The sequence below is a fragment of the Psammomys obesus genome, unplaced genomic scaffold (assembly GCF_907164565.1).
Source record: "Psammomys obesus unplaced genomic scaffold, mPsaObe1.curated_primary_1811, whole genome shotgun sequence".
In the NCBI taxonomy this organism is placed as follows: domain Eukaryota; kingdom Metazoa; phylum Chordata; class Mammalia; order Rodentia; family Muridae; genus Psammomys; species Psammomys obesus.
The window spans coordinates 9,491,431-9,517,760 of NW_026585626.1; the positions used below are offsets into that span (position 1 = coordinate 9,491,431).

The window sequence follows — 26,330 nt, forward strand, 5'->3', positions numbered from 1 at the left end:
GTGACTTCTGAAGAAGGTGACATTTGCAGAAGTTACAGGGCTGCTATTTTATATCACAACTGCTTTTTAAAATTCTTCTGCTTATGAATCTGATAAAATCTAGATCGCTAACATTTTTAAGCCCAAGCCCCCTGGACACTGCAGCTCTTTTCAGTTTTTGCTTATCCACAATTCATTCTTTGTAGCAAACTAAGCTGAAGAAGCCTGGGAATAAAGTTTGGAAAAGGTTAATAAAATTCTTTGCCTAGTAAACAGCGACAACAACAAAGAATAGTGTCTAAATACACCCAGCCCGTTGGCCACACCAAATAGTTTACAATAATAGGATTTGTGAAAAATACATGTTTTTGTTGCCCCAGACCCTGTTACACACCATTAGCAGGTGGACTTCTTAATCAAATTCACCCTCCACTCTTCCGTCATCCCTCCCAGATGAGCCCCCTCCTCCTTATATAGCCCTTGTGTCAGATGAACCTCTAGAGAGATTGAGACTGAGTAGCTCAAGTCTGTCACTACAAATACTCTCTGCCTACATGACTGAGCCTCCAATAAAACACAAAGTGGCATTAGGGCTTAGCTGGTTCCCTGGCATGTATTATCATACACAGTTGCTAGAAGCTCCCTCCCATCCAAGGTTCCAGTCTTTTACTCCTCTTAATTTTGATTTGTACTCTTTTTTTCTGTAATACGCTTTAAACATGATTATCACTAGCTCCTCTATTACATCACTGTGTCTGGCTGATAGTTTTGGTAGCTGCTATAAGAGAAACCAAGAGTGGGAAACAAACAGCACTGGGAGAAAAGCAAGGTAAAATTAACTTCATCAATATTATTTTTTTCTTTTCATCAAAAAATACTACCATGTAACCTGGAGACATCTAGATATCAGGAGATACTGTGAAAGAGGTGGTGGAAAGACTATGAGAGTCAAAGAACCAGATAGAATATCTGCTATAAGTGTTTCCTTTCTTTACTTATTTATAAATAGATAGATTGATAGACAGACAGACAGACAGACAGTTCCTTTAGCAGCATAGTTGTAATAGTGGGTTTTCCCTTAGGCCCCTGGTCTATCTAGCCTCAGGTTCTGGTCACTGTAGCAGTATCAGGTTCTGTCCCACAGAGACAGTGGGTGTCTACTCCCAGAACATCTGTGACACGATTGAACCAGTATTTTTTTCAGGCAGACTGCTGTTATAGATCACAAGCTGGGTGATGCTGACGATTATCCTATTTTTTCTGGTATCATGAAGACCTTCCAACATTAGGAGCTTGTTATTAAAATCCAGTGTATCCCCTTCCTAAGATTCTAGTTACAAACCAGGGCATGATTCCACCAAAAGTCTCCTCCCCAGAATAAATGAGTCTCTAAGGCTTGTTTACAGAACACAGGCAAGGGGTTATTCACAGGAAAGTGGGTGACCCCACAGTAACTACACTTGGAAATCTTCACACAGCATGAAAGCTTCATAGCCACATACATGGAGCCTCTTCCTCTATACTTTCCCTTCTTCCTGTTAACCACCCTGTAGCATGGAGTTATGAATTCCTTCTGAATCATGAATTCATTCCGAAAAGTGTGATATTTGAGATTGTATATTGGAAATCCAAGATAAATAAATAAATGGTGAAATACATTAATCTAGAGAAGGAATACAACTGAAGACATAAATTAGGAAACCTTAAAGATGAGCAAAGTCATGGCCTAGGCTGAGGATCTATAGGAAATGAGTATAGATAAAAAGGCCTGGAAGGGGTCTTGGAATTCAGAGGACGGGAAGGAGAAAAAAAGAGCATATCATTGTCAGATAAGATTTTGTGCCTTTTATTGAACTGTATCTCTTCTTTGTTAGTGATTTTATGTTTTGTCAGTTATATATACTACAAACAATTTCCTAATCTTACATTTGTCTTTTGATTCAGATTATTTTATTTTGAGTGTATCTATTAAAAAATATCCATTGCATTAGTGGCAAGAGGAATGGCTCAGGAGGTAAAGATACTTGTTACTAATCCTGACAACATGGTAGACAGCGGACTGACTCCCTCAAATGGTCCTCCACATGTTAGCCTTGGCATGCACATACGCATACACACCCACAAAGAAAAGCATAACGGACATTAAAAAGTATTTGTTGTACTGTTAAATTAATCAGTAATTCGACCATTATGTGTAAGGTTGTTTGTTGTTCTTTATTTCTGGTTTCTTAGCATGCACTTTAGAATTTATTCTGATGATAAGTTTTGCCAATATCCCCGCTGGCATCTATTAACTTTTTCCTTGTTCACTGGCTTGTCATATTTTCTATTTAATACAAATGACACTTAAAATTGACCCAATTTCAATTTTAAGCTTTCAAATTGTAAAAGAAGGGTTTCACAGATGGGCTCGGTGGTTAAGACCACTTACTCTTTTTTGCAGAGGACTTGCGTTCAATTCCCAGCACCCACATGATGGCTCACAACTGCCTGTAGCTCCATTTGTAAGAAGTCTGAAGTTTTCTTTTGACTTCCATGGGTACCTCCATAATGCATATGCGAACTCTCCCAGGCATACATACATGCACACAAAATGGATAATAAATCTAAAAACATCTTACATTTTAAAAGAGAAGATCAAAGATACTTCTCCTAATCAACAAATGATATTGTTATAAGAATCTCAGTATGCTTACAAGAAAGTGTAAAAAAATAAGTATTCATACAAGAAAAATTAGAGGGCAGCAGCCTAAATAGGTAAAATGAAAACATGGAAGGACAGAAAAAGTACACAGCACATTCCATCTGTAGAATGATACTGGAAATTGGGTATCAATAGAACACATAGTATTTGTTGAGTGTTTTCCTTATATGGGGTCTTACTTGCCAGGTGACATGATGGGTGAATAACGAAAGTGCCTGATCTCAGCAAGTGTAAATATATATATATATATATATATATATATATATATATATATATATATATTACAGTATTTTTTCCTGCATGTATGTCTGCAGGCCAGAAGAGGACACCATATCTCACTCTAGACAGTTGTAAGCCACCATGTGGTTTCTGGGAATTGAATTCGGGACCTTTGGAAGAAGACAGTGTTCTTAACCTCTGAGCCATCTCTCCTGCCCACAAGTGTAGATTATGATAGGCAAAACCTGACAGCTATCCAGATGGATGATGATGCTTTTTAAGGATGAATTCTCAGAAGGTATTGGGACAGTAGACAGGGAGACAACAGCCTGACAATAAAGACTGTCCTTTTGGAGGTGGTATGGGGAAGGGCTTACCCTAGAAAGGGAATGGCAAGGCCAGGTAGGAGACATGCTGCGCTGCCAGGAAGAGTTGAAGTGCAAATGCTCGAAGCTAAGGTAAGAAATCCACACAGTGTGGCTGTGGCATAGGATGGAGAAGGGCACAGGTTGCGAGATGGTGGCAAAAATACCTAGAAGACTAGATGACTGATGGCAAGAGGGAAACTTTGGAAGGGGTAATCTGAGATTTCTTTGGCTCTTTCATGAAAGGTAGCCTGCTAGTGAAAGAACATTAGGGATCTCCAGATAGAAAGCCCCTGTATAACAAATAAACCTAATACTTTTTTCCCCCTTTTAAAAGTACAAAAACTAAATAAATACCTGGCATAAAGAGGAGTAAATAAAAATGAATGGTCAGTAACAGGTCTAAGGGCAGGGATTTGAGAGTGATTGTTATATGAGTGACTCTGGTACCAAAAATAATCCCCGTCTAACATTCAGTAAAATTTGTTGAATTAGATAAACTAGTTACTACTTGTGAAACAAGACTCATATAAAATGAACAACTTGAACAGAGCTCCAAGTAAGTCTCATGGGCTATGGACCTGGCTTCATAATTATATTTAACTATGGAACAGATATTTCCATCAAGGCTGGGTAAATCTGCAGTCACATTGCCCCAATTTTACTGTTGTAATAAAGGGGTTCAGAATTAAGTTTAAAAGTCAGCCTTTTTGTTGTACATTTTCCTCTAGCCCTTAAGCCACCAGTTCCTAAGTGGCATCATTTTAATGCAGAACACACTATGTATGAACTCGATAAATGTATATTTAGGCTGCTGGAGTTCTCAAAAAAAAAAGCTAACGCACAAGAAAATGTTTAAGAAAAAAATTGGACAACTTGGCAGCATTTATCATTGCTAACATTGTTTTCTACAGTAAACTTTGAAATTGCATTCTAATTTGAAGTGGTTCTGGTTTGACAAGTTAACTCTTGAGACATCTAAGTGTAGTATTATGAAAGAACAGAACTGTTCATCAACCCTTTATGCCAATGTTAATTTCTTTTAAAAGTACGATTTTAATGTTTTTTATTCCTACAGTGACCCTTAAGATTTCTATGTATGCAATCACCGATGCACACACAAGATGCATTTATACGCTTATTTTGTAGTTTTAAAGCCAATTGGGAAACGCAATTTTAATTTTGTTACTGAAATAATTTAAAAATATATCATAGAACTGCCTCTTTTCATTCAACAGTAAAGATCCAGAAAGAGATTATGCCAAGTAGAACTATTCAGCTTTATTAGTGTTAGAAAAATAAAGCTGGTAACTTCAAAAAGTATTCTTTTGATATATTTTAAAATTTTCATAGTATGTATTCACTATATATGGTACTGTATTATAAGAGGACATTTTCGTGCAAGTGTATGTTTAGTGTTGAGCATATCCCACCAACACTGCCTTCTTCTCCCCCTTTCAGCCTTGTTGTAGCTAAAAACCATTCCATTGTATACCTATACTACATTTTCTTTATCCACCTCAATGCTGTTGGACAATTAGGTTAGTTCCAAAACTATTACAAATAGTTATACAATAAATGCTAATGGTAAGTATGTCTGACATGATGTTCTGGAGCCCTGTAGGAGTGCTACAGCTGTGTCATGAGGTAGATCTAGTCTCAGTGTTCTGAGGACACTACACACAGATTACAGATAACCACAGTGCTTATATTAATTCATATTACCACTGTCATAAAATATTGTTTTACGATGCCTTAAAGAACCTAGGCAATTTATTTCACAAAGACTCATTATACACATTAGCCTGACATGCTAAAGTCTGGAAGATAATCTTGGGAACTACATAAAAGCTCCTGGTGACTTCATAATGCCTGTGATTTGTAAGTATTGCCAGAAGTGTACGCACCGGCTCTTACTCATAAGGTCGGCTCCCCGTGCTTTGTAGTAGTCTAAATTGGGGTGGAACGGGTAAGTCACTGGCCTTGGATTTCTCTAGAGAAAAAAATACAATGAATTAAAACGAATAAAAAAAGACAGGAATGACTAAAATGACCACTTTAATGTCCTATACACATATAAGAAATTTAATAATTATCATGTTTGAATTTTATTTCCAGTGGTTCTTTCTTTAGTTGATCAGAACTGAAAAAAATTCAAATTTATTTTTCTTTTTTAAAAGAATTTTAATTTTTTTCTTCACAATTTATTCATTATATATCCTGATTGAAGCCCCCTCCCTCAACTCCCCCTGACCCACCCTTCTTCCCTCCTACCCTCATCCCCTTCCCCTAGTCTACTGAAAGGGGAAGTTCTCCATCTGCCTATAGCTTGTTAAGTCTCATCAGGACTACTTGAATCCTTTTTAACCTGTGTTGTTGGTCAAATAGATTACTGTAAGCAGATTGTTTTTATAATGCTTTCCATTACTTTCAAATATAATTTTCAAAAATGAGATAAAATTACAGCAAAACTAAAAAACTACTTGATCTGTAACACAAACACAAACCATCAAAAGAGGCCAAGGGACAACAGGTAGAGGAAAAGTGAAAATAACCATGAATGTCTGGTAACCAGAAAACTACAAACATCCACTAGATGGCACACTGAGTCCTAGTTAACAATTTCAATGTCATCTAATCTTATTTATGACTTTAATAAGTGTTCAAAATGTGTCAGCCAATGGAACTATTAGAAGCATGACCATTAAACTGACCAATGAAAACTGACCAATGCACATTTTCATAAAATCACAAAAACTGCTCTTTCTGCCATTTAATATTATTTCTAGCATGGCACAAATGTCCTTAAATCATTAGGTTGGGTGTATCCATTTAAATGGGCAGCTGTTTACACTGTACTAATTATTTAAATGTGACACGATCTATACAAACAAATAAAAATTAAATATACTTACATTTTACAAAAATCTCAAAAAATTTACACCATAATTTAATTGTATATCACAATCACACATTAAATTATATGCAACCCCACTAAAATGTTTCATCAACCTTTGAATGCTTTCTAATATTCACCTAGGCATTTAATTTAGGTAGCAACTATGTATTTGAACTGGAACATGAACTGTTCCTTTTGAGATCTAGTTAGACACAGAATTGCTGGACTCTATTTTAATAGAAAAATACCTATATGCTTAGATAACCATCCTTGGAGACATAATTCCAAAACTGATATGCTTGCATGCTAATGTGGGGTAGAAAGGAAATATAAATTGTTAAGGTAAACAGTTTGAAATTCATCAAGCTAACAAGATGTATCTTAATAGCCATGAAAGACCTTTTCTTTTTTGCTGAAAGGAGAGTATTTATACAGCTCAGCCCATTCATATCTCTTCCAAGCCAGCCCTAATCATCTGACAGAAATGACAATCCCCTGATTTAGCTACAGCTACTATTCCATTGGTTTGGTATTCAACACAGATCTGTAATAATCAAATCTGAATTGCCTTGATGAAGATAACGGATGCTTCCATGACTACTATACTATTAAGTCTAACTGCAACTTTTCTTTCTCTAGGAATTACATAGGTTACTCATGGTAGCTGATGACAACCTGAACCCAAGTATAATGGAAAAATAAAATAGAGGTTAAAGCCACTGGCAGACTACATTCCAGATCACAGTCGTTCATGATCTATTTTAAAAATTAACTTCCCCAAAACTATAATTCATGACTGATTCTGTACTTTATTCTCTGTACCTGGAAAATCATACTGCTTTTGCTAATATGAAAGGCTTTTCTTTTCTGACTTTCAACAATATAGTAAAGGATCATGCTACTTTTTGTTAGAAAATAATACACGAGCAATCCCGTGGAACAGTTTCCTGAAATATCTTTATAAAGAAACGACAAGCAATTCAAGACATGAAGCGCTGATCTAGCTAAGCACTTAAAGCCGTTATTAGGAACAACGATCTGACTTGAGCACGTGAATGGGTTCAGTATTGCCTTCACTGAGACCTATTTAAATTCCCGGGAACTTGCTAGAATCGAAGGGAGATAGTTTAAAGTACTGCAATGCTGGGAACAACATCAAATAGTAAAAAAAAAAAAAGTTGATATTGAATAACTACATATGAAATACTAAGAAAATAAAAAAGAAGTTACTGTTCAAAGTTATTTAAAAGGTCTCCTGTTAAGATGGTGTCATTTTAAAAACACAAACATAAAAACATATAATCTGGACAAACACTATGAAAATAGATAATGTAGGCCACAAAACCAAAAGTTTGATAATTAAAAATTATCTAACAAACACATTTAAACACGCACACACACACGCACAAAGCAGATGAAGTAGTGGTTCTCAACCTTCCTAAGGCTGTGATCCTTTAGTACAGTTCCTCATGTTGTGGCGACTCTCAAGCATAAAATTATTTTTGTTGCTACTTTGTAACTATAATTTTGCTATGGTTATGAATCATACTATAATTATCTGATATGTAGGATATCTAATATGTAACCCCAAAGAATCTCAACTCACAGACTAGGAACCATTGAAAAAGAAAAGAGGACATGAATTTGAAAGAGGTACAAGAAGGAGAGAGAAAGGAAAGGATGAAATAAATGTAATTAAAAAAAGTGGCTGCAGCAGGAATACAAAGTGAATACATTGTAATAAATATATAAATAAAATAAAATTAAAAATAAATCATCTAAACTTAAAAAAAGAGAAAGCTTTTCCTAAAAAACAAAACAAAATGACTATCATACCTTAAATATTTCAATACCCATCAAAAATGTGGCAAAACCAAATTAAAACTAAATAATTGATCAGAATCATTATTAATCATACATATATACGTATAAGACTGTATCAACATGAAAACAATTCTTTCCTCAGCAGGATGAAATTAGGAATGAACAGAGTTCTAACTGAAAAGTAAAGAGATACTTTCCTAATTTTGAGCAATTTCTCCCAAATATAATTTATAAAAACATTATAGTTCTTCTTTGTAATCTTTATTGGTGTGTAATTTTTCTCTAAAATAGGAGGCACTAGACTTTTACATATGCATAATCCTGGATGTAGAAGACTAGATCCCATGAGTTACAATTTCTCACAGTACAGAATATGTTAACACCTTTAATACCATGTCTTTTTAAAACCATTTTCACAGTCCAGATTTCAGACTACACAATCACCTTCAAACCAAAGAATATTAAACTCAACCAAACACACACAAACACACACACACACACACACACACACACACACACACATGCATAGATAGGCAAGAATATGAGGGAATCATATTAAAATCTTGGAGACCAAGTGACTTACAGAACCAAAATTGATAGCAGTAGACATCAAAGTCTTAGAAGGGAAAGCAAACTAATAAAGCTAAATCATGCAGTGGCTACTGCTTTCCAACATACTTTTATTATTTCCACAAGATCCCCAAACTACTTCTATAAAGACTTAGTTATAAAATAAATTTCAAAGATAAAATCACCTATCTGTTAGTTAGAGTTTCTACACTGCTCAGGTCTTTATTAAGAGAGATACCTGCTCCCTAATGTAAATCCGGCCAGGGGAATTGTATCGGAATGGTCAGCAGCAAATCCTGTGGCAATTTTAGTAAGCCAAGTCTTGTCTGTAATATGTCACACTCCTCCCCTCTTAGTCTACTCCACTGCAACATTTCAAACTTAAGTTCAAACTTAACTTTTTATTGCAATATAGAAATATTTAAGTGCTAACTCTATGAAGACTAGTTAAGAACAATATACTGCAAGAGCATGTCACTAACAGATGGGACACAACTATCTTTCTTGTTGAGCCTGACAAAAATCAAACTCAAGCAAAAAATGTCACTACATATAGTACTGTCTGCTTTAATGTCCTCATTTTTGCCCTTCATCTGAAGATAAGTATCTCTCCAAATCATTTTTGAAGCTCCAGAAAGAAAGTCTGAAGTGTTCATTCCCTTTTGAATAGAATAGAATCTTTCAGAGGACTTTTACACAGACACATGAGAAGAGCAAAGAACAGAGGAACCCATGTTAGGTACACTGGTCTTAATGTCCTTTTGCACCATGTCTATTTAAAGTTCCTCATTGAAGACAGAAACACTAGAGGACATGCAACAGTGAGGCATGCATTCGGACTCCTGTCTGCTCCTTAGCACCTGGGAAATGAGCCACGGTCTTGGTTTAGTTTCACCACCTGGGAAACTGCAGCAGGGAGTCAATGGCATCATGAAAATAATGTGTCAGGCACTTGATACAATTTCAGTGATACGGGAGCTATAATAAACTCTCACACCACTGAGCACGGACATACAGAACAGACTTTGACCTAGAAAGCAGTTATGATAGTATGACAACCTAAAATCCATGATATTTAGTGGGTAGAAAAAGTAATGTTTTATGCTTCTAATAATCACATCTTGTGCTAGGAAGATGTAGTAAGCATAACAGATTTTGTATGTGGAGGAGAGGCTGTCTTATTATTGGATAGGAGTATACATACTTTGAAAAATATAGAGCCACACTATTCAGAATGTGTTAGCTTATGAGATTTTAACAATCATAGTGGTCACCTACAATATGTCCAAAGTATTACCATTTTATAGTTTATTAGCCACGATTTTAACAATAAGCTAAACTGAAAAAGTTCTTATACTATTCAACAGAAAGAACTTTATGCTTGTAGTATAATTTGTGTCTTGACATGAAGAAAATGTGACAAATAAATTACTGTTTTCTTTCTCCCACTATCTTGTTACCAGTATTTATTTTTTTATAGCGCATCATATTAGTAAAAAAAAAAAAAGGCTAAGAAGAAGAAATAGCACTGTAAAAATAAGTGAAATGTTTTTGTTGATGAAAAATTCCTTTATTTTAGTGAATATATTATTTCTTCAATGTTCAGGGAAAGGCAACCGTCATTAAAAGAAAATACAAGCAAACAAACTGCTCAGCTGTTTACAAGCCAAAAGCTCTAGAGGGATTACCAGGACCCTAAAGGCAAAGCATTCCAGGGTTAGACAAACATATGTTGCAGGTGTTTAGAAGAAGCAGGTGGGAGCGCCGCAGATATGGCAAAGAAGATAGTTTAATACACTGTGACGGACACAACCTTACCACATCCAAATCAGAGATGCTCGGCAAGAGCAAGCAGAAGCTGCAAACCAGACACCCTCCCAAAACAATTATCCTGGTAGTGCCAAGCAAACAGTTTTTCTCTTGTAGTTTTATGGAAAATAAACACTACCAATTACAAAAAACAAAACAAAACAAACCTGAAGGTATTTTAAAGCTGGAACAAAGAACAGCCTGAAATGGTGATCGTTATCCAAAAAAGATAAGGATGAAGTATTGTTGCTTTTATTTAAACAAATATTCCTAAGGAGACAGTTTGCTGTAATATCCCCTCTTTGGTTCACTAGGCAACATTAGATTTATCATAATTCTCCTAAAGCCTAAGATATTTCTATATTAAAATGCTAATTGTGCCTTTTCTTTTGCCTGTAATTAAAGCTGGAGAATTCTGTGGTCTGATATTCACTGATTGCTAGAGGGTTCACAGAAGGTCCTACCATCCTGTCGCTTATTACCATACACTACCCCATTATTAAAGTACAGATACAGTGATCAAAAAGGCAGACATTTCACACACACAAACACACACACTCTGAATATTATTGTAAACACAGATTTTGTACCTATTTCCTTCCATGTCATTTATCTACGAGTTGAATCTCATATATTATTTGTGATTGAGCATAACGGCCATTTTGCTATAGGAGTAAAATATATGCTGGCTAGTACATCAAGCCATTCCTTCCCATATAAGCCAATGTTCTTTTTGTAAAGCAATTAATAAACAACAACAACAACAAAACAGCTTAAATGTGAGCTCATTTCAAATGCCTACTATAAAAAAATGTATAAGACATTAGTTTTTGAAAAATAAAATCTGGGTTTTTAAGACAATATTTGAAAATCTGAAAGGTCTGAATATAATGCATTTTCAAGTTAATAGATATTCATCTATGAAAATGGGGAATATAAAATTTTCTAATTTGGTGGTAAGTTAGACTATTAATTAACTCAGTACCAAGATTAAAATGATCTCCTCTTATATATACTTGTATCGCCTACATATTTTGTTAAGAAATATCATATTAGGAATAGAATATGAACATATTATGAATAGTGAGTATTAAAGCTCTTAAGGCAATTAATATAAAAATTTAGGTAAAAGAAAAAGTTTAAAAACAAGAGTAAAGCCAACATTAATTGGACAACTATACAGACAAAACCTCTGAGCCCACGCCAGCCTCATTTTAAATAGTGAATAACCCTAATTCCACAATGTGGCACCCCCACCAATGCCCTGGCACACGAGCCCTCAGATGGCAGACAAGCATTTTAAACCACCTGTGCGTTCTACAGAATTCTAACTTCGCGCAATAAATAGAGACCAGAAAAGAACTATCTTTTTATTTTTTTTCCTACTGTTGTTTACTTTTTGAACTCAGCATGCAGGCGGATGCCAGGGTAACGCTCCCAGCACACCCTATATTTGACATTTCTATATGTGGAAAGGAGGAGGTTAGCTGTCCCACTTTTCTTGGTCATGAGTACTAGGCCTCAGAGTATTCCTTTAAGGTACACATGCTTTTTCTTTTCTAGTATCCATTGAGCAGAGGCCAGGGACTTCTCTGTTTAAAGAATTTGAAGTCCATTTGTGTGTTTCTGAAAATAATTCACTCCTTTCCAACGATTATTGAATTCAAGTGATAATTTAAAAAAGAACAATTTTAAGAGTAATTTTAGGGTTTCTAGACTTTCATGAATAGATTTTGTGTATTAGAACACTCAAGAAACCTGGTTTGAGAGATCATGGCCCAATTTCCTCCCTTTTAACTGTCAAGATAAAAAAAAAAAAAGTGAAGTCCTACACTAGAACTAGAAAAGGAACCCAGCACAGCCATGCTTTTGATGCAATTTTGGAAATAATTTCAATGATAGAACACCTTGGAATTTAAAGATCATTTACTGGAAAAATCCATTCACTTAGGCATTTTCCCCACCCTCAGATACTTTTTAGCTTACCACAGAATTATCAACAAATAATTTGTTTCTAAGTGAACAAGGCCTATAAAATGTCAACTAGTGAAGATTACTATACAAATCCAAATGACAGTTTTGGTGGGTATGCCTAATTTTCACACAATAAAGTATGTTAAATAAGAAGATTAGTGTTCAGCTAGTTAGACTTTAGTATGTCTTGGCTACTTTATTCTGGATTATGTGCTACTATAAAAAGTACATTTGTATCCGGTACAAGTTTCTGGAGTAAAGAAAACTGGGAAATATTTTCCCAGCTTTAATCAATAAGCTCAGACATGCTCAACTTAGAAATCAAAGTCTCTTCAAATGTCTAGTAGTGATGAAGAACACAAAAATTTCAGGTGATTCATAATGTCTAGGTTATTGAGCTTATTTTACTTAAATTTACTTAGTTAAATTTATTTATTTCTAAAATTATAACATAATTAATTTTATATTATATAATTTATATAGCACATATAATTTATACACATATATGCAACTTATATATACACATACATACAATATATAGTTTATATACATGTCTATAAATGTGTATCTCTACATAATTACATGAATATAATTATATAATTACATAACACAAATACATTATTTATCTCTTGCCTCCTCCAAGCCTTCCCATATACCTTTCCTTGCTCTTTTTTTTCAATTCGTGGTCTCTCATCATAGTTATTACATGCATGTATGAATGTATATTCCTAAACATAACCTGCTCAGTCTGTATGCATTACTTGGATGCATGTCTTCAGGGATGACTGGTCAGTCTTAAAGAGCTACCTGCTGTGCTCCTCCCTGGGGAAAACTTTCTTCCACTTTCCGTGTTTCTAAGTAGCTTGTCGTTCGTGTGTAGGACTGAGGCCTTGTGGGCTTTCCTCCATTCCTTTGGCATGTCTACTGGTGTCATCCTTGTTCAGCTCATGTTCAGGCAGTCATGTTGGTGAGACTTTATGGGTGATGCTTCTGACATGAATAGGAGACACACTCTTACAGCAAGCTCCCTTGATTCTCTGGCTCTTAATACTCTTTCTGTCTTTTCTTCTCCAGTTTCTGTAAAACATTCTTGTTAACAGTTTTCTCAACTTTGTTTACTGAAAAAATGTATTTAAAAGTCACAAACTGGGGGGTCTGGAGAGATGGTTCAGAGGTTAAGAGCACTGACTGACTGTTCTTCCAAAGGTCCTGAGTTCAATTCCCAGCAACCACATGGTGGCTCACAACCATCTATAATGAGATCTGGTGCCCTCTTCTGGCATGCAGGAAGAAACCTGTATAAATACTAAATAAATTTAAAAAAAAAGACACAAACTGATGGAGTTTAAAGCTACATTTGACAAAACTGTCAGTGATAAGTCTGTCCCTTATGTTAGATGTTTGTTAGGTGTTGAACTTGTTTGTGATATGGCTTTCTGGCCTTATATTTTAGTCCATATTGATGAGCATGTGTCCCATTCATCAATTCTCTATTTTTATCTATATCAATATTAAAAGTAAAATATTTCAAGTGTGTTCCACTTAAAAGTATATGACTTGCATACTTTGATCTGTCTTTGTAGAAGAACAGCAAATGAAAATGAACAGCAAATGAAAAGGCAAAACCCCCCAAAAATGTTCTCAGTTTTTCGTTCTAAGTTCTGAGAGATGTGAGAAAATTGTGAACAAATATTAAAAGTATAAACTGATTATTTAAACATAAAACTGGAAAGAAAAAAAGCTGTAGACTTGGAACTGAAATTCTTTACTTCAGAAAGAGGTTAATTAACATAGGAGAACAACTACTAGTGTATTAATGGAAATTTAATGATAAACCTGGATTTTGTTCCTGGCTCTTTTCTTAGTATCTTCTGTGACTTTGATCAAACTACTAATGATTCTGAATATTTTCTTTTACATATAAAACGGCACTAAGTTTGTTATAAAGGGGCTTGTATAATATAGCTCCAACTAGCTTAAGCTCCTTTGTGGCATAATTCTGTTATCTATTTCTTTGAATTCTATGCTTAACAGATGAGCAGGTTTGTTTATTAATTTTGTTTTTTTTCAAACAAGGTCTCACCGTAGCTTCTTGGATAGTCTAGAATTCCCTATGCAGATCAGGGTAACTTTGAACTCAAAGAGATCTACCCGACTCTACGTCTGGAATGCTGGGATGAAAGATATGTACTAACATGCCAACCAGATTCTTAAAATTTCAAAGTCCCCGGTTCCATAATTAAGTAATGAAATGATACAACATATTACCATGCTATTTTTTGTGTAGGTGCATATATAACAGTTTAAAGTTATAGATATTATTTATCATTAAATAGGATAGGCTAGCAAAATAAATCAAATTATAATTGCTGGTAAGACCACAAAGAATAGCCAGTAATTGCACCCTTCCCTCACTGCACTGCCATTGATACTTACTTCTTCAAACTGCCATTTCATCCTTTATAAAATAAAACCCCTGTATTGTTCTGTAACACTATATACCTCAATCCTTAAGCACTCTCTGCAGACACAGCATTGTTGCACATAATTATTTGATTCTATCATCCTATAAGATGAGACACACAAGGGTAAATCATGACTGTTTTAGCACCACATGGCTCTTGTAGCACAGGGCCTGACACAAAAAAGTACTTAGAGACAGATTCATGGGTGACTGGTAAAAATAGGGTCTCTTCCCATATCCTTCTCATTATAGTTTTGCTCCCTCTTCCATCTTTTGCTAGCTCTTCCTGCTTTCCTTGAAATTAAACAACCACTGTCTTTCACCCCTGATTTAATAATACCTTTTTGGTTAATTTAAAATTATATCTATCTTCTCATAGTTTTATGGTAATAGTTCTAATGAAGTCACAAGCAAAACATCCTACCACATTGTGATGGGTATTCTTGGTTGTCAGCATGACATCTGGAATTAAGGAAAAGCAAAAAGTGAAGGGACACACCTGTGAGGTAGTTTTGCTTATTCTGAAGTAGGAAGATCTACTTCTAATTCAGAGTTTTGAGGTAGGAAGACACACTTTTAATCCAGATCATTTGATGTGGGAAAACCCATGTCTAATCTGGACCATGCCTCCTGTGGGAAGTCTATATAACAAACATGGAAGAATGAAGCTTTTTCTCTTTGTTTGCTGGCTTACTTTGCTAGCAAGCCCATTTTTTCCCCCCCTCTGGCATTAGAATGCATAATTCTTCAGAATTCCAGAATATACTGAAGAGCATCTCAGACACCCTTCCTTGTGGACTGAGCAAATACTGGATTCATGAACCTTCCATTCAAGGCAACCAATGTTGGATGAGGTGGACCACAGCCTGTAAGTAATTCTAATAAATAACCCCCTCTCTACATATATATGCATTTGTATAGTCTATAAATTCTGTTACTCTAGAGAATCTTGACTGATACACACATTCCCTTAAGTCAAGACAAGCGAACTCACAGGGTGGTGGTGCCCGCCTTTAATCTCAGCACTCAGAAGACAGAGGTGGCAGATCTCTCAATTTTAGGCCAGCCTGTTCTACAAGAATGAGTTTCAGGATAGCCAGAACTACAGAGACACCCTGTCTCAAAAAACTTCTAAACCCCCATAAGACACAAGGCAAAAACAAACAAACAAACAAACAAACAAACACCAAAGAAACAAGTGAACTCTGTTACTGGTATTGTCTTTCGACAACAAAGTATTAGCCTACCTCCATTAAAAGTGCTCCCTACTAAGCACTGAGGCTTCAAAAGCTCTGTGCCATTCCCACTGTGCTTTCAGCCTCCTGTTTGCAGTCTGAGATAAGAGTTAGTGGTTGTTCCTGATGCTGTCTCTTTGATTTCCCATAATAGACTATAAGCCCAATTAAAAACTCTCCTTTATAAGGTGTTTTGGTCGTGGTGTCTTAGCATAGCAATAGAAAAGTAACTGAGACACTCTGGCAAGCTCTTTGGTATATCTTGTTTATAGTCATCCAGCATATGGGATATCCTAGACACATTACTAAGAGATATAAACATGAGCATGGCGCCCATGAACATTCTATGTAGAGGATAGACATATATAAACTAATCATAATATAGGGCAGGAATAAAATACCTGAAAATTCAGTTTTAGCATATTATCTTACAAGAGTAGTTTGATGAGAACAGCATGGAAAGCCACAGGTTGTTTCATGTAAGAGGAGGCATCTGAACTAATAATTAGAGGAATCCATTACGCATAGAAATGGGAGTAGTCTACTCTTACTCTAGCAAACTACTATTCTACCTCTACAGATTTGCCTAAGGTCAATGCTTTGTATTACTAAGATCAGTGTGGTACCTTTTTGACCTTTTTAACATGTTTTCTAAGTTTATCTCTGAAATAACATCATTCAAATTCTTTTTCATTGACAAATAATATCTGCTTATGAATATACCACATTATGTTTGAGACATTCATGTTGTTTCCACTCTTTGGTAATTATGAATAATTCTGCCTTGAATATTTTCTTGCTGTTTCTTTGTACTTATATCTTCATTTCTCTTGGATTCTGCCAATGTTTGGAACTGCTGAGTCTTATGATAATTTATAGTTGACAATTTGATGCTATTTTCCAAACTAGGTATTCCATTCCTACAAGCAATACAAGAAGAAGTTTTAACTTGTCTCCATGCTTGCTAATACTCATTGCAACTATCTTTTTTTGTAATATTACTTATATTCTAGCGTACATCAAATGGTTATGATTGACATTTCCCTGGTGAGAAGTTATGCTCAACATTTTGTCAAGTGCATTAGGATCACTTGCTGATCTTTGGAGTAAGAACTCTTTCGCTTCTTTACCCATTTTGAATTTGGTTGTCTTTTTTATTTTTTTAATTATAAGTTCTTTCTATATCGTGAGCATAAAATATTTACAAGGAAAATAATTTTGCTAATATGTTCTTGTCATCTATGGGTCATCTTTTTATTTTTTAAAAGAGGATTTGTGAAGAAATACATTTTAAATTTGACTAAATTTATCAGTCATCTTTTAACACTTTGCTTTTCATATTATAACTGAATTATTGCTCAGCTCAAGATCACAAAGATTTACTCCTGTGTCTATTTCTGAGAGGTAGATACTTTAGATTTTATTTTAGTCTGGATCCTAGTGCAAGTTTTGTATGTCATGTGAATTTGGGACCCTTCCCATGTGCATATGCTTATCTAAGTAATTTCTTAAAAGAATCTTCTTTCTTTCCCTTGGTGAATTGTTTGTTTCCTCTGTCAAATTTAGATAGCTACAAATAAAAAGTGTTTCTGAACTCTCTACTCTCTTACATGGACATATATGGCTCTTGTGTATATGGCAGCCATCTTGATTGTAGGTGTTTAAGACAAGAAATAAGAGTTTACCAGTTCTCTTTATTTTTCTCAAGATTATTTTTACTTTTCTGAGTCGGGCTTCATTTCTATATGAATGTTACAACTAGCTTTCCCAATTTCTGAAAAGTTTAAAAATAATAGTTAAATAGAAAGATGGTATTTTATATGCTGTTACATTCACTACATGCTATACCGTCTTTCAGCCATTAATTTCTCAAGTGTCTACCAGAAACAGGAGGTGGGAACCCAGGAAGAACACATCAATTAGAAATGAATGGCTTCCAAAGACTACCTTCACCTAGCATGGTGGATTACTTAAGACCTTCTAGCCTGTGTTTTAAATCAATATAAACTACTCAACTATTCTTTCTCATGGTTTCTATATTCCAACCAAAGGGATATTAGATATCAACTAATTTGATTCTTTTAAAAAATAAATGACTTCTAGAAATAGAGTTGTTTACTTTAAGTATTTTTAGTTGCAAACTAAGAAAGTTAACTACTTGCTTAAAACAAACAAACAAACAAACAAAAACAATACGATGAGACGAACAAAAGGCTACAACCAGGAAGTTCCTTTGCTATCAAATCACACAAACAAAGTGAGCTATAAAGGCTGCTCCCATTATCACATGAACATTTTCTTGTCATCCATATATTTGTCTCACTTGCCATACATTCATTAAGATATGGCCCCGGATGCTATTTAGGACAAAAATTTCATGTCATGTATCACAACTGTTACAATCTTACGTATTACAACCATACAGGAAATAGCTAGCCTTTAGCTAGCATTGTTATTAAAATGTGGTAGTACTTATATATGCTCGGGTAAAAAGAACCAATGTAAGAACAGCTGAAGCTTTGTGCATTAAAACCTCTTTAGGACTTTCCTTTAGGGTCCCTATAAGTCCTGACTGGTAACAGCCTATTCTATATTAGTTGTGTCATATTTTGACTATCACCTGTATACATACTCTTAGACTAAAAGGGTTAATCAACTAGTACAATGGTAGCTCTTTCTCAGAGAAAAATAGCCTTTCAAGTTTCTATGAAGATGCTGCAGCCTCCATATAGAATGTGGGTAAAATTCATGATGGCTAGGAACTGGATCAGAACAATTGTACATATTCATTTTTCACTATACCCTTACTAAAATGTTAATTCTCATAAAATGTTGGTGAAGATGATAAACTATAGTAGTACTGGCAGTGTCTGACACATGGTCCCCAGCAGGATTACAGATACCTTTATCACATTAGAGTTGATGATAATATCTTAAAATAACAGTAATGATCCGAGGATCTTCTATGTGTTATTCGAAACAGAAATCATACATCACTGTCACAAACTTTCATAATACTTGCATCACTTTTTTCAGTACAAGCAGTTTTTCTTACAACTCCATAGGTTTAATTTTATGTATTTAGAAAAATGTTAAAAGTCTTCTGGAAAAAGAAATTAAATAGTCATTATATAGAGGTTGAAAGGAGGTATCTCAGGCCCAGTGGACACCACAGGAGCCAGCAGCAGCAGAAAGAAAACTCCAGGCAGTGACACCTCCATCACCTCCCTCCTGCTGATGGAGGAGGCACTGCCTCAGCAAGCATCCTGGTGGGAGAGACATTTTACTGGAGCTCTCCTGTGATGATGCAACTAAAAGCTTTGAAGATGTTGGCCACTCTCCTGATGCCAGGGAAATGCTAATGCAGTAATCATTACACTGATGATGTACATTTCACTGACCTGAAACTTAAATCAAACCCAGCCAACAGCAAGAAATAATAAAAACCAGAGATGACAAAGAAAATATTACAAGGACTCAACAAATCTAAAAGCTGTTTTTTTTTTTTAAGAAGATAAACAACATTGATCGACCCTTGCTCCAACTAATCCAGAGAGAGAGAGAGAGAGAGAAAGAGACTGGGAGAGAGAGCCCAAAGCAATGGAATCAGAAATGAATAAGGAAACTACAACAGATACCAAAGAAAATTCAGAGTATTATACGGGAATAATTTAAAAGCCTGTAATGCTCAGCATCTGCTTTGATACCCTGCAGGGTAGAGTCTTTCAGAGGCCCTCTGTGGTAAGCTCCTGTCCTGTTCCCTGTTTTCTCCCTCATCTGATGTCCATCCTCTTTGCCTTTCTGAAAGGGGATTGAGCATTTTAGCCAGAGTCCTCCTTCTTGATTAGTTTCTTTAGGTGTATAGATTTTAGTAGGTTTATCCTATATTATATGTCTAATATCCACTTATGAGTGAGTATATAAAGCCTGTGTGTTTCTGGGATACCTTTCTGCTTCTGGGATACCTCACTCAGGATGATCTTTTCTAGATCCCACAATTTGCCGGCAAAGTTCATGATTTCCTTGTTTTTTATTGCTGAATAATATTCCATTGTGTAGATGTACCACAATTTCTGTATCCATTCCTCAACTGAGGGGCATCTGGGCTGTTTCCAGCTTCTGGCTATTACAAATAAAGCTACTACAAACATGGTTGAGCAAATGTCCTTGTTGTGTACTTGAGCATCTTAAGGGATATATGCCTAGGAGTAGTATAGCTGGATCTTGAGGAAGCGCTATTCCTAATTGTCTGAGAAAGTGCCAGATTGATTTCCAAAGTGGTTGTAAAAGTTTACATTCCCACCAGCAGTGGAGGAGGGTTCCCCTTCCTCCACAACCTCTCCAGCATGTGTTGTCACTTGAGTTTTTTATCTTAGCCATTCTGATGGGTGTAAGGTGACATCTCAGGGTTGTTTTCATTTGCATTTCCCTGATGACTAAGGATGTTGAACATTTCTTTAAGTGTTTTTCGGCCAAACTTTGGGCAGAGTGCAGGGAATCTTATGAAAGAAGTGGGAAATAATAAGATTTGGCGAGGACAGGAGCTCCACAGGAGAGTAACAGAACCAAAAAAATCTGGGCACAAGGGTCTTTTCTGAGTCTGATACTCCAATCAAGAACCATGCATGGAGATAATCTAGAACCCCTGCACAGATGTCACCCATGGCAGTTCAGTGTCCAAGTGGGTTCCATAGTAATGGGAACAAGGACTGTCTCTGACATAAAAAAAAAAAAAATTGGCCTGCTCTCTGATCACCTCCCCCTGAGGGGGGAGCAGCCTTATAAGGACACAGAGGAAGACAATGCAGCCACTCCTGATGAGACCTGAGAGACGAGGATCAGAAGGAAGGAGAGGAACACCTCCCCTATCGGTGGACTTGGGGAGGGGCATGTGAGGAGAAGGGGGAGGGAGAGTGGGATTGGGAGGGGATGAGGGAGAGAGCTACAGGAGGGATACAAAGTGAATAAAGTGTAATTAATAAAAATTTAAAAAGCCTGTAATGCATTAAGCTGGAAAACTAAGTAAAGTGGATAAATACCTAGACTCAGCTAAACCACCAAAATCACATCAAGAAGTGAACAACCTAAATAGACCAATAACAAATGTGGAGATTAAAATAGAAATAAAAAACCTTCCAGCTTTAAAAAAAAAAAAAAAGAAAAGAAAGAAAAGAAAAGAAAAAAGAAAAAGTCCAGGGCTAGCTGGCTTCATAGCAGAATTCTACCAGATTTTCAAAGATCTATAGCCAATCTTCTTAAACTATTCAAAAATATAGAACCAGAAGGAGTATCCTCCCATTCCTTTTACATTGCCTGTTTCTAGTACTAAAACCAAGTAAATACAAAACAGAAAAAAAAACTAAAGACCAATATTCCTGGTCACCATAGACTCAAACTCAAAAATACTCCATAAAATACATGCAAACAGAACACATGCATATATATATATATATATATATATAATATCCACCATGACTTAAGTTGGATTTATCCCTAAAAAGCAGGAAGGGTTAAACATATGCAGGTAAATAAATATAATAACCACATAAAAGGACAAAAATATTATGATAATGTCAATAGATGCAAAAAAAAAAAAAAAAAAAGCCTGTGAGAAAACCCAACATGGATTCAGGATAAAAGTCCAAAAAGGGGGCACTCCAAGATGGCAGTGCCAGGGGGACCAGCAGCACAGCACAGTCTGCACAGTGACCTGCGGATGGAACTCTGGGCCCTAAAACACCAGTGATTGTGTTTCCCAGGTGAGAGAAAACCCCATGGTATGGGATTCAATTGGCTTCAGGTCACCCAGATAAACTGTGGAAGAGTTCCCGGGTCCTGCCAGGCGCTAGGTCATCAGCCCAGAGCCACAAGCTGTTGTGCTCTGATCACCCTCCCAGACTAAACTGTGGGCCCCACAACACCAGAGACTGGGATTTCCAGTCAAGAGAAAACCCCACAGTTCAGGAAGGGATCAGGACTGACTTCAGGTCACCCAGACAATCCATAGAAAAGGACCCGGGTCCAGTGGATACCCAGCAGCCAGCCCAGAGTGGCTGTGTACCTGACTCACCATCTCAAGACAGAACTGAGGACCCCAGGACACCAGAAACTGAGTTTCTCCATTGGGTAGAAACCCCATGGTGAGAGGAACAGCAGGTCTGACCTCAGAGCACTCAGCTTACACCCCACCATCCCCGAAAAGTTCTCCGGAAAAGTTCCCGGGCTCCTGCAGGCACCCAGCCTCCAGCAAGGTAGCATCACCACTTGCGCCTGTGTGTCCTATTTGCCTTCCCAGACCGAACTGTGGACCCCAAACACCGCAGACTGGGTGTCCCTGTTGGGAGGAAAATCCACAGTGGGGGAAACATCAGGCCCAACCTCAGAACAGCAATCTGCAGAAAAGTTTTTGGGTACGCAAACGCCCTAGGCTCTAGTCTCCCACTGCACACATGAGTGCTGTGCTCACCTGCCATTGATGACAGCTGGGATACTCAGGCTCACAGCTCCAACCTCAGACCTACAGAAGCCTGAGAGCCACTGGGGCAGCCCTCAAATACTGCTTCAAGGTGCGACCAGTAATCGCTAACTAAACTGATGAAACTATGGGGCTCCCTGGTTCTTCAAGAGGGCCGTGCCCAGCAAACACAGTGTAAGAACAGCAGCAGCAGCTCACTAAATTCAGAGCAAGAAACCCAGCAGCAGGGCAGCCATTTCAGGACTTCTCCTGACGGGAGGAGAGCCTTACTGAACACCACAGTTACCACACAGGTCCATATGCCTGAGGTGAACTGTGACAATTCCTGAGAAGCACCGCCATTCAGTTGATCATACCCAGAAAGCTGAGAAGGCCTCCTTCAGAATCCTGCTAAGGAGATCCTCCCCACCCCAGGATACAGCAGGAGCCAGAAATTAACAGCCAACACCTGAGACAGACAGATGGGCAGAGGCCAGCATAAAAAGCACAACCGAAAAAATGCAAAGCAATATGGCATCTCCAGAACCCACTTATCCAGGGCCAAGTAGCCCTGGACACCCTAACATAAGTGAAATTCAAGAAGATGACCTTGCATCTATGCTTATGAAGAAGATAATGGGAGAAGCAAATAAAATGCATAAAGAACTACAGGAAGATAAAGTCAAACAGATTATGGCCATCCGTAAAGAAATACAGGAAGACGCAGCCGAACAGTTTGTAGCCTTCAGTGAGGAAATAATTAAGTCACTGAAAAAAATAAAAGAGGAATGTTCAAACAAACAGGTAAAAGAACTGAAAGAAAAATAGAAAAATATAGTCAGACAGATGAAGGAAATCAACAAAACTGTGCAAGATCTGAAGAAAGAATTGGAAAAATTAAAGAAAACACAAACGGAGGAAATCATGGAAAGGAAGAACTTAGGGAAGAAAACAGGAACTACAGAGGTAAGCATAACCAACAGACTACAAGAGATGAAAGAGAGAATCTCGGGTGTGGAGGATACAATGGAAAAAATTGATATATCCATCAAAGAAAATAATAAATCTAAAAAAATTCCTGACACAAACCATCCAAGAAGTCCAAGACAACATGAAAAGACAAAACCTACGAAGAGTAGGAATAGAGGAAAAAGAAGATTCCGTTTACAAAGCCCAAAAAATATTTTCAACAAAATCATAGAAGTAAATTTCCCCAACTTAAAGGAGAGGCCTTTAAGCATACAAGAGGCCTACAGAACACCCAATAAATTAGACCCGAAAAGAAAATTCTCCCGCCACATAATAATCAAAACAGTAAGTATACAGAACAAAGAAAAAATATTAAAAGCTGCAAGGGAAAAAGGCCAAGTAACATGTAATGGCAAACCCATCAGAAACACACTTGACTACTCAACAAAGACCATGAAAGCCAGAAGGGCTTGGATGGATATCATGCAGACCCTAAGAGAACACAGATGTCAGCCCAGGCTAAACTCTCAGTCATCATAGATGGAGAAAACAATACATTCAACGACAAAAACAAATTCCAACAATACCTACACGCAAATCCAACATTACAGAAGATAATAGAAGGAAAAATACAATGTAAGAAAACTAACTACTCTCAGGAAAACACAGGAAATAAATAACCTCACTACAACAAGACTAAAAGTAGCTAAGTACACAAACACACTACCACAGCCAACATCAAAATCAAAGGATCTAACAGACACTGGTCATTAATTTCTCTCAATATCAACAGACTCAATCCTCCAATAAAAAGACACAGACTAACATAATGGATACGTAAACAAAACCCAAAAATCTGTTACATACAAGAAACATACCTAAGTCACAAAAATATACATTACCTGAGGGTAAAGGGCTAAAAGACGGTTTTCCTAGCAAAGGGACCCAAGAAGTAAGCAGGAGTAGCCATTCTAATATCTAATAAAATAGAATTTCTACCAAAATTAATCAAGAAATGGGGAAGGACACTTCATACTCATCAAAGGAAAATTCCACCAAGAAGACATCACAATCCTGAACACCTATGCCCCAAATACAAGGGCACCCACATTTGTAAAAGAAACATTAATAAAACTTAAACCACACATAGATCCCCACACATTAATAGTAGGAGACTTCAACAACCTACTCTCAACAAAGGACAGGTCAACAAAACAGAAATTAAGCAAAGAAACAATGACTCTAATAGAGGCCATGAATCAAATGGACCAAATAGACATCTACAGAACCTTTCACCCAAACACAAAAGAATTTACCTTCTTCTCAGCACCTCATGGAACCTTCTCCAAAATAGACCATACAGTTGGTCACAAAGCAAGCCTCAACAGATGCAAGAAGATTGAAATAATCCATTGTATCCTACCTGAACACCATGGACTAAAGCTGGACCTCAACAACAACAGAAATAGCAAAAAGCCTACACACACATGGAAACTGAACAACTTGCTACTAAATGACAGCTGGGTCAGGGAAGAAATAAAGAAAGAAATTAAAGACTTCCTAGAATTCAATGAAAATGAAGGCACAACATACCCAAACTTGTGGGACACAATGAAAGCAGTGCTAAGAGTAATTTCATAGCACTAAGTGCCTTCAAGAAGAAATTCGAGACAGCTCATTCAAGCAACTTAATGGCCCACTTAAAAACCCTAGAAAAAGAAGAAGCAGACACACCAAAAAGGAGTAGACAGCTAGAAATAATCAAACTCAGGGCTGAAATCAACAAATTAGAAACAAATAAACAATTCAAAGAATCAATGAAACCAAGAGCTGGTTCTTTGAGAAAATTAACAAGATTGACAAACCTTAGCCAAACTAAACAAAAGGTAGAGAGACACTATCCAAATCAACATAATCAGAAATCAAAAGGGCAACATAAGGACAGACACTGAGGAAATCCAAACAATCATTAGGTCTTACTTCAAAAGTCAATACACCACAAAATTTGCAAATCTAAATAAAATGGACAATTTTCTTGATCGATTCCACTTACCAAAGCTGAATCAAGACCAGGTAGATCAATTAAATGGTCCTATATCCCCTAAGAAAATAGAAGCTGTCATCAAAAGTCTCCCATCCAAAAAAAGTCCAGGAGGGCCAGATGGTTTCAGCACAGAATTCTACCAGACCTTCAAGGAAGAGCTAACTCCAATACTCTTCAAACTATTGCACAAAATAGAAACAGAAGGAACACCACCAAACTCATTCTATAAAGCCACAGTCACCTTGGTACGCAAACCTCACAAACACCCAACAAAGAAAGAGAATTTCAGGCCAATCTCCCTTATGAACACCGATGCAAAAATATTCAACAAAATACTTGCAAACTGAATCCAAGAACACAGAAAAGATATCATCCACCATGACCAAGTAGGCTTCATCCCAGGTATGCAGGAGTGGTTCAATATACAGAAATCCATCAATGTGATTCACCATATAAACAAACTGAAGGAGAAAAATCACATGATCATTTCCTTAGATGGTGAAAAAGCATTTGATAAAATCCAACACCCATTCATGTTTAAAGTCTTGGAGAGATCAGGGATACAAGGCACATACCTAAACATACTAAAAGCAATATACAGCAAGCCTATAGTCAACATCAAACTAAACAGAGAGAAACTTAAATCACTCCCACTGAAATCAGGGACCAGGCAGGGCTGCCCACTCTCTCCATATCTCTTCAACATAGTTCTTGAAGTCCTTGCTAGAGCAAAAGACAATTAAAGGAGATCAAGGGGATACAAATTGGAAAGGAAGAATTCAAAGTATCACTATTTGCATATGATATTACACCAAAAATTC

The 26,330-nt window shown here is 36.6% G+C and overlaps 1 protein-coding gene across 8 annotated transcripts in view; it reads right to left on the minus strand.

The window, feature by feature from the left end:
- Positions 1–26,330, minus strand: part of Tbc1d5 (TBC1 domain family member 5) — a 458,701-nt gene that overhangs the window by 86,475 nt on the left and 345,896 nt on the right. For all 8 annotated transcript variants that reach the window (XM_055614078.1, XM_055614055.1, XM_055614062.1 and 5 more), the window contains one exon: positions 5,175–5,260. In XM_055614078.1, the coding sequence (XP_055470053.1) occupies positions 5,175–5,260 (86 nt within the window). The remainder of the gene's footprint in view (positions 1–5,174; positions 5,261–26,330) is intronic.